This window comes from Saccostrea cucullata, unplaced genomic scaffold (assembly GCF_032062105.1).
Source record: "Saccostrea cucullata isolate Sc308-1 unplaced genomic scaffold, CSIRO_AGI_Scuc_v1 ctg382, whole genome shotgun sequence".
Classification (NCBI taxonomy): Eukaryota; Metazoa; Mollusca; class Bivalvia; order Ostreida; family Ostreidae; genus Saccostrea; species Saccostrea cuccullata.
In genome coordinates this window covers 1,001,563-1,011,666 of record NW_026925758.1, presented here as the reverse complement: position 1 = coordinate 1,011,666, position 10,104 = coordinate 1,001,563, and the positions used below count along the sequence as shown (strand labels likewise).

The window sequence follows — 10,104 nt, the reverse complement described above, 5'->3', positions numbered from 1 at the left end:
TAACTCTATAAAGCCTAGAAAAATCGTTTTAATTTTTTTAGGCATAAAAAATGGTGATATTAAATTTTCTTAAAGTTCTTTAGAGTTTTGGAGATTTGATTAACACAAAGTTTTTCCTTTAAATCAGTTAATATTTTTGTAAGGAGCAAAGAAAAAGGTTTGGTAGAGCAATTGCTTGAACCAGAAATGTATCTTTGTTTGTTAGGATCTTTATTGAATTTAGAAAGCCAGGAGAGATAGGTAGATCGAACTCATCTTGTTTGTCTTGTACCAACACTGAAACAAGACTTTGAAGATTGTGAATGTCAACAATAAATATATGTTGTTTTCCCAGACATAAAATTAAAGCCAACATTCTTCAAAAATACAGTTATATATTGTATAAAGGGAAATAATTTAAATCATTTCGTCCTACTCAGAGATAGACGAATTTAAAACGGCGAATTAAAAACATTCTTAAACATAACTTTGAAACGGGGTTTAATTATTTTTATTACACACTTAGTAATAAATACAGGTTTTTTGCATATGCGATATGGCTGACGTCACAATAGCCGTATCAACCCTGCAGCGCTGATATGGATTTGCGGGGCTGATATCCGTATCAGCCCTGCAAATCCATATCAATATATATTGTGACGTCAATATCACACCCTTAGTAAATTAAACCACAATAACAGTACTTGTGATCATACACAATTTTTGGTGGGTTCATATTCTCTTAATTTTAACTTTTTGAAAATAAGGTTAATCTTAATTTACAAATACATGTAATGCTATAGAATATTTTCAAATTACGGATCAAGTGCATTGAAATAGAAGTAGAAACAAACCCAAATCGTATGAGACATTGGAATATGTACATGTATGTAAGAAGTCCATGCATGATTTACTTATTTTCTTCTCAACTTAATGTGTTCTGTATTTTATTACTAAGTATGTAATAAATATAATAAAACATACCCTTTTCCACATCACATCCTGTATCAGCCCGAGACACCAATATCAGCCAGAGGGCCGAAGGCCCGAGGGCTGATATTGGTGTCTCGGGCTGATACAGGATGTGATATGGAAAAGGGTATGTATTATTCTCTATGTAAATGTGAAAGGGCGAACAAATAACAATATATTCACTTTTTGACAGACAACTGTATTAATTTCTATTATTTAAAATTTCTGCAATTCTTAATTTTCCAAACTTAAACAAAATGAATTCTATTGTTTCATTAAAATGAATAAATTGGGTTAAATGTTGACGTTGACTTATTACTCTAAGATACCATCATAATCAAATTAAGCATAAAAACACGGTCTTTCAAGAAATAGATTTGGTTAACAATAAAAAGGCACAAGTTTTACATTAGACAGCAGTCTTGGGTCTTTTGACGATGAATATTCCTAAACTCTGTGCGTTAAGATACCCCTGAAATGCAAGATATCTTGATGTTCATTTTTACATACTAGTTAGTGTGAGATCATAGTTTAAATCTATTCTAAAAAGATCAACGACACATTTGACTTGGGAATTTAAGTATAACTTTTTTGAAACGTTAAAAAATTATAGACCATTTAACATAACAATTTACCATGGAAAGAGCAACGACACATTTGACTTGGGAATAAAAGTATAACTTCTTTGAAACATTATAAAGATGTAGACCATATAACTTAACAGTTAACCAAAGAAATTCAATAAGTTTTAAGTGTATAAACAGGTATATTTTTATGCCTTTAAGGTTCAATCAACACTAAAATAAGATCAAATGCTCCAACTTAGCCTTCAGTTGGAGGAAAGAACAAATAGATTAATTTTATATTCTCTTGGCAATAACAAAACACATTGCTTAAGTCTATATGCACTGATATCAGAGAGTTTTACCTTTCTGTCACGGTTTAATTCAATATACACTTGAGATAAAAACACAGGGTGTATTTCTAAAGGCAATTTGAACAATTGACAAAGACATTAAAATTCGGTGTCGAGTTAATTAAGCGCACATTGACTTTTCTTTTTTTATCCATTTATTGAATTTCAACTTTCTTTACCGTGGTAACTACGATTTTTATTTCTTGAAACTTGAACTATTATTGAGATTTAAAAGAAACAAATTACACACCGTGAAGAGGAAATTTAAGTAATTTTAAATTCAGGATGTTTATATGTGAATTTCGCCTAATCATCCATATCATTTTAAAATAAAATGTTTATTCGTTTGAAATTCAAAGGTAAAAACTTCTTTAAACTAAGGAACGCATTAAATTTATCAATCACGGAGGTGAACAAACACAAAAGCAATTTTGTTTTTTACCTTTGTATTTTAAAATCTGCAACAACCAAGTACAGACAAGACTTCGGAAATACAGAGAGGTCACGTGTTTGATTTTTATAATTATGTTTGCATCGCCAATAAAGCCAATTTGTACAAAGGCTTGTTTATTGCGGGACCACCTTGCTACGAAACATGGAAAAAAGTGACAATCCGAACTTTGTGTGAACCTTTACAAAGAACAAGATATTAATATGATTTTAAAATTTTTACATTAAGGAAGTGCCCTTTTTTTTTTAATTTCGCGGAGAAATTAAAGTACAAAAAAAAAAGAAAAAAGAAAGAAAAAAAAAGCAAAAGAAAATTCAAAATGACTACAAAGGAGAAGGGAGATGTAGAAATTATAGAGTTTGAGACTGATTCTGAAATTTCCAAGAGGAAGCTTTCCGTAAAGTTTGTGATAAAGGCTATTTTAGTGCGGCTATTACTGATTACACACAGTATCGTGACAATCTGGCGGACGGCGGACGTGCTGGACAACAACTACTACTGGTGTCTTGCCAGCACTAACGTTCTACTGGTCATCGACGCCCTGTACACCGTCATCAGACTCAAAGGACAGGAACGAAAATGGTAAATATTCCCCACGACCAAGAATATGTTTTAAATTACGTAATAATCCATAAGCAATTCGAACACGCTTAAAAATCACATAATTATAAAAAAAAAAATAATAAACTATGCGTATATTTATTTATTGAGTATTTCTACTTTTTTTAGGAGTGAGCAATTAATAATTCTAAAAAATCACAAAGTATAGGAAAAATATTCATCATTGATAAACAGTTAAATGTTATTTAAAGGAAATGAGAGTAAAAAGAAAGTAAATATCTTAATGAACTTTTGAGGTTTAAGTAGTGCAAATTGAAGAAAGACGCTTCTCTATTACTTAATTTTAACAAAAATTAATTTATTCACTCAATTATATTCTTATCCGAGTCTTCGTAAATCTACTATCAAATAAAGCTGCAGTCAATTTTATAGGAAATTCTCGAATAGAGTTCGTATTGACGACATAGTTTGAATATGATTTTCTTTATCAATTCCTTTTTAATGAGATAGTGTACTTTTAAACTTGAGCTTTAATTCAATTTCATCAGTATTTTATATTATAAAGTATATCCTTGGAAGGCATGACTTAGTGTAAGTCCTTTTAAAGAAGATGAAGGTTACCAATGTGTATAAGAATTAACAATAATGTGTAATAGTTGACAATGATGAAGTAGTTCAAAATGAATTATATTAATTTAACTTTTAGCTTTGAATGTTATACACTGTACAGAATCCAAAGCGGTACTTGGCCAATGAAATGACGTGTTGTAAATTTTGAATTAACTGGGTGCAAAATAGTAATTACAAAATCACAGTCATATCTATTTTTTTACACTACATCCACCCGGTAATATTTTCAAAATTTATAACATGACAGCCAGATCAAGTCATTTCATACATCGCAATAATCACATAGATATTATTTAATATAAATTTCTTTTTCTTTAAAATCCGGAAAATTTATAAATCTATTTAGGCACAACAAAGCAATGTTCTAAAGTGTTTTATTTGAAACGTAGGCATAGAGGAAGAACTTAAAGTTATAAACTGGATGTTGCATTATGATGAATCAGTCATCTGAATCAATTTAAATCTACTGTGACATGCCTGTAAAATTACACTCAGATTTATGGCAGGTGAAAAAGGAGACGAAGGGCCCGTGCAACCGTGATTTCTGTTGCTAGAACTCAGGATTACTCTCAATAGAATATAGAGGAAAAGAACGGTTCAAATCACTGGCTTCTGCAATTGGGCATTTTACCCGACATTTATTTATAGCGACGACTTATTGTCACAATGGTAATTTCTATTCTTATGTCGATACGATATATCCCGGTGAGCTTGAGATAAAAGATACCACAGAGTCTGACACATCTGTTTCATATTTGGCCATTTTACTTGAAAAAGACTTTAATGGTAATCTAACAACCAAGCAAGCTCTAATAAACGTGATGACTAAATTTTCAATAGTCAACTTCCCTTACTTATGCAGCAATATACCTACATCACCTGCATACGGAGTTTATAAATCTCAGTTGATGCGATACGCAAAAGCATGCTCTTCGTATGAACAATTTCTAAAACGAGATAAATTATTGACAAACAAGTTAATGAAACAAGAACATCAGCAGTCTCGTTTAAAGTCATCATTTTGTAAGTTGTATGATTAGATACAATGCCTTGTCAGAAAATATAATATATCATTGATTCAAATGCTGACTGACTTTTTCAAACTTATAATAAGGTCATTATTTACACAATGAATTGACGACGGATTTTTCCGTTACTTCCCGATCATGACAAGGAACACACAGCGGGTGTGCCCGGTCGGCAGGGGATGCTCACTCCTCCATAGTACCTGACCTCACCTGTGATGTTTTAGAGGTCCTTGTTTGCTCTGCTCCTATTTTGTATTGTTTTATGGATTTTTGATCTTGAATACTGTTCGTTATCTCAATATATTTCACATTACTTAAAATTTACAGGCAGGATTTCCATGCATGTGGATACTAAAAACTAATCAGTAAAATCACACGTTACACAATCACACATTATTAAATTAATCAAAATTGTTCTGTATCAACGAGTACGTTTAATATATAAACTACTACCAGAGAAAAGAACATAAAATTGTATTGCGATTGGTCACAAGATTCTACTGAGGGGTAGATTTGTTTTAAGATTGGCACACAGACATTTTTAATAATACTTTATGGCACAAAACTTTTTTTATTCACCAAAAAGCTATATGTCTACAGAAAACTAAAAAAAATATTGCAAGATAAATTTTTGCAAGTATTAAATAACTTATCATACAATAAATGACCCAGTCCTCATTGTTCTGTTTCAGGTTCTGTCCCTGTTTCCTGTTTTACCTGGTCAGTGTCGTACCTGCCTTGTGGTTACTGGAGATTGATCGGGTCAACAAGTACGACGATCTGATCAACAATGACAACATCACCGACAACGTCCAGGAGCTGTCGCAAATTCAAGGGGTAAGACAGAACTACGAGGAAACATTTATTTATGTTTTGCACTGATGTAGTACATGTGTACTTTTATTTATACCAAGTCTCTAACTGTTACAAAAACTTTTGTTAGGTCACTATCCCCGTTAAACTAGACCCTGACACGTGGAGGGAGGTCCTGGAACAGTCCATGCTCTTCATCTTGATAATAGGAAGGTGGATGCTTCCCAGGGGAACTCTAACACGTGATCAACTCTCACAGCTTCTTTTTGTGTATATTGGTTCTGCCTCTGACGTCATGGAACTCTTTGTCGTGTTCGAGGAGCCGGAAATTCGCTCCGATACAGTCCTGACGTATATTATATTTTCGGTTTGGACGTTAAGTCTTCTACAATTTACACTAGTTCTAACAGCTACTCGGGACAGCAGACGATCACAGGCGGTCATTGAAGACGATGGAAACGAAAAGTTCAAAAGAAGACAGGGATGCGGGGTGTGTTCGTGTGGTAAACTCTTTGAACTTGAGATCTGGAGTTTGATGATTTCTATCTTGATTATGGACGGGCCATTTTTGGCAGTAAGGGTGTATGCTTTAGCCCGATACCAATTGATTACCTTTGGTATCCTGTTTTTTGTTTGCAAAAACTCACTTATGATTGCTCTTTTGTTCTATCGGATCGTTGTTGTTTGTCATAAAATTTATTTTGAGGAGGAGGAGGAGGAAAAGGACAATGTCAGCAGAAAAAACAACCGTGTAGGTGACGTACAGACTGTAAACAATAGGAGAAGGACAATCATGAAGAAGGAATCGGACCTATCCACTCGCCCTAGCACCTCAACAACCAAAGTAACAAGTGTTGACGAAGTATGGTAAGCCATGCTCGTCATCAATCAAAGTTACAAGTCTTGACGATGTATGGTAAACCATGCTAACATGCCCAGCAGTATTTATATTTGAATGTGAAGTTAATTTTTAGGTTTTTGCAAAAAATGAAATTATAATTAAAGTTTTTTATAGTCAATTTTAATTAACACTTTGTTGTATCTAGATTCGTTTGATACTTCTTACTTAAATTAATGCAAACAACAGTGTTTATTTGTAAATCATTAATTTTCAAGATAAATAAGATTTACATTTCTTGTTTATTTTTAAAACAATCTGTCATTTTCGAAGTGATTGTTAGAATAAGATATTGTTTAAATGGAAAATTTTAAAAGAAACTTCAAAATAAACTTTAATTAATATAGCTGGTTCCAGTGTTTGTAATAAATTTCTGTGCGTTTGGACATTTCAGTAAACTCACAGATGTACGACGAATAAGACATTCATATATCAAAGGCCACATCGGAGGGCTTTCTTACCGCTACTTTAATTAATGACATAGTTTTCACATTACCAATACTTACTGTCCGTGACCCCTAAAAATGTATGTGCGTGTATTATTTGTTCATGCTTCTTTTATAATAAAACTGTCTGAAGACAATACGGAATATTCAATTGTCTTCCGATCAGAATTCTTGAATAACAAATGATGGTATTTACTTTCTATATAAATATAAAAATATGAATTCTTTAAATATCTACACTAAATGAGAAAATAAATGAAACTTGTTTATGAATGAATAAAATCATGAATGATTTTTCTCTAATATATATTTAATGATACACGTCGATACTCTGTGAAACTACCATGAAATGAAGTCACAAACACAATATTTTGCATGTTGTTATAGTGATGCGCCATCTTTATCGTGGAGAAAATCTATGATTGACACGAATATTTGTATTTTAAATTTTATGTTTATTTTTTTCCTTATGAAATACTTCTGGTGATAAAAACATACAAGGGCAACCACGTGAAAGATATGACTTTAAACCATTTACATTAGTTAAAAAAAAACCCCGAATTTTATGCGTAGTACGCAATTTACAGATGTTAAATGGTATACAATCAAGGCTAGCGATTTCTTAGATTTTTTTTCCTTTAAAAGTTACAATTGTTTTACAAATGGTACGCGATATATGGGGAACACTGCTCGTCAACAACCAAATAAATAAATATAAATGAAAAAATGTCTCATCAGGCACTTCTTTGCAGCACTCTATTAAGAAGTGTCATCGCGCCGAACGCTCAAGTAAGCTTTTTTGAAAGAAAAATATCAGGGTAAAGAAAAAAGTGACCCCAGTTGAATGTTATTAATTGGGGTCATTTTTCTGTATAGAAATTTGACTCCCCCTGATCAATGTTCTTAGTAGAAAATTTATTTGTAGAAATTATGGCCTTGGCGTCATTTTTCTCCGTGTGAATTGTAGAAAAATGATTCCGTAGACTCGTGACCCTGTACGAGTCATTTTTAAAACAAAAACTTGCTATGGTAGGACCACTCTTGCTAGGCAAATACAAAAAGAGTAAAATCACGCAGCCTTGTGATAAGTATACTACACAACAATTGTTTTCATTTCAATATTCCAGAGACCGATGTCTTTGTCCCACATGTAGTGGAAGTCAAACCTGCAACATAAGGATCAACTGCTTACTGAGCAAACGCACTAACCACGCTGGCGACTGATAGTGGTATTTAAGCCATAATCTTTACAACACATACTTGTTTAAAGAAGACATGTCATTTCAATGATGTGCATTTATTTTGGAAAGCAGCCTTTCACATTTCAATGTAGAAATTTTGTAATTCAAATGCAACAAAAAGTTCTAGATGTTTTATGGACGAATGTTAAAAAAATCTGTTAATTTTTGAGACAAGTGTGTTCAATTAACACAGCATTATCTTTTTTCATTTTTTTTTCCTGACATAAATAACAATATTCAAAAAAAGTTCAACTAAAGTAAAGTTAACGAAAGTACAGAAAAATTTGACACTTTATTTAGAGATTATCAAGCAAATCAAAAACAAATTAAATCTGAAAAAGAAATAACATATTCTACGCTTTATCGAACTTCGTAAACAATTTGAAATTATAATTTTGAGGTTGTGTTAATTGATCTCTTCTTGTCACACGTTCCCATGAAATTGATTTTAATTGACGCCTTAAGAAATAATGATTGACGACCGACTTTGTTTATTCCACTCTTTTTAGAAGACGCCTACTGTCTACTGGTCAAGATGCCTGCCAGTTTAGCAATTTTGATATATTTGTGTATGAAAAAATCAATCGTTGGAATAAAAATTGCAACGATGATTATATTTTCCACTTATTAAATCCTATTCACTTGAGCAATAAATGAAATTGAAATAATAGATACCACAGAGTCTGACACATCTGTTTCATATTTGCATATTTTACTTGAAAAGACGTTAATTGTAATCTAACAACCAAGCTCTATGATAAACGTATTGACTTTAACTTTTCAATCATCAACTTCCCTCACTGATGCAGCAGTATACCTTCATCGCCTGCATACGAAGTCTATATCTCTCAGTTGATTCGATACGCAAGAGCATACTGTACGTATGAACAATTTCTAAGACGAGATAAATTATTGACAAACAAGTTGATGAAACAAAAAAATCTGCAGTCTTGTTTAAAGTTGACTTATCATTTCGTAAGTTATATGGTCGATATGTACAATGACTTTGTCAGCAATACAATTCATCATTGAGTCAAAAGCTGGCTGACGTTTTTCATACTAATTATTAGCCCATTTTTACGCACTGAATTGACGACGGATTTTTCCGTAATTTCCCAGTCATGACAAGGAGCACACGGCGGGTGTGACCAGTCGGAAGGGGATGCTCACTCCTCCATGGCACCTGATTCCGCCTCTGATGTTTAGGAGGTCTGTGTTTGCTCTGCTCCTATGTCGTATTGATGTATGGACTTTTGAGCTTTATTATGTACTGCTCGTTATCTTCTTATATTTCACCAAGGAAATAATGATCCTGCAGCAGTTATTACTTATATAACACGAAAACAAATTCAACTGATAAAATCTAGTGTAAATTATAAAATTATATATAACTTTATCAAGCTCGATAAATACCCAAAATGAAGAGTGATAATGAAGCGCAGATCCAAACGTTCGTATTAAAGGATGTGAAAATCACGTCAAGGGCGTTTTCTAGCTCGACCTAAAATGCAATGAAGCAGAATAATTAATGAACTGATTTGTCTGACTATGACCTAAGGAACAGGCTAGGCAAAAATATCTGTAAACCAAAAGGTATTTTTTTGTGTGTATGTACCTATCTCTTAACATGAAATAATAAATGCACAACTTATGATAAATGAAAAAAAAATTGAATCATTATTATAAAAAACCTTTCCGTTGTATTGAACTCGAGAACATTAAGACGCATTTGTTTCTTGTTAATTATTCCACCATTATATAATATTTGCCATGTTAGCTTTTGACATTGAGATGATGATATACACACTGTTTAAGCAATAAATCAGAATTATAAATCAATAATTATTTTTCACCAAAGATAATTCTGTCAAACTTGATGAATAGTCTACGGAGTATAGAATACCACGAATTTATTTTTTGTACTTTTTCTAAGGACGGCTTATTATTATATTATATATTAGGGGAATATTGTGCAACTTTACTGTGATATGAAAACAATTTTTATGTAAAACACGGACACATTTGACTATTTTCCGTAATTACTTCTCTTTGATATTTGAACAGACTTCAAGTTTTGACGTGTGATCTTACCTGATGATATATATTGTAAAAAAAACTTCTACACCCTCTCCTAACATGCATTTTTTGGTGGGTCTTGCACAATTTTAT

At 32.3% G+C, this 10,104-nt stretch overlaps 1 protein-coding gene across 1 annotated transcript; it reads left to right on the top strand.

Annotated features, from left to right (window-relative positions):
- The first annotated feature begins 2,387 nt into the window (after positions 1-2,387).
- On the top strand, positions 2,388-6,336 carry LOC134269735 (transmembrane protein 26-like). Its single transcript, XM_062751939.1, has 3 exons — positions 2,388-2,900; positions 5,230-5,374; positions 5,481-6,336. The coding sequence occupies exons 1-3, from the start codon at positions 2,638-2,640 to the stop codon at positions 6,219-6,221; spliced, it is 1,149 nt and encodes a 382-aa protein (XP_062607923.1). The 5' UTR covers positions 2,388-2,637; the 3' UTR covers positions 6,222-6,336.
- Positions 6,337-10,104: the final 3,768 nt, after the last annotated feature.

What these genes read in the sequence shown, in the direction of transcription:
- LOC134269735 (XM_062751939.1), top strand. Translation starts at nt 2,638, where the DNA reads ATGACTACAAAGGAGAAGGGAGATGTAGAAATTATAGAGTTTGAGACT. An exon ending in AAAGGACAGGAACGAAAATG is followed by an intron (nt 2,901 to 5,229) that starts GTAAATATTCCC and finishes GTTCTGTTTCAG; the next exon opens with GTTCTGTCCCTGTTTCCTGT. An exon ending in AGCTGTCGCAAATTCAAGGG is followed by an intron (nt 5,375 to 5,480) that starts GTAAGACAGAAC and finishes AACTTTTGTTAG; the next exon opens with GTCACTATCCCCGTTAAACT.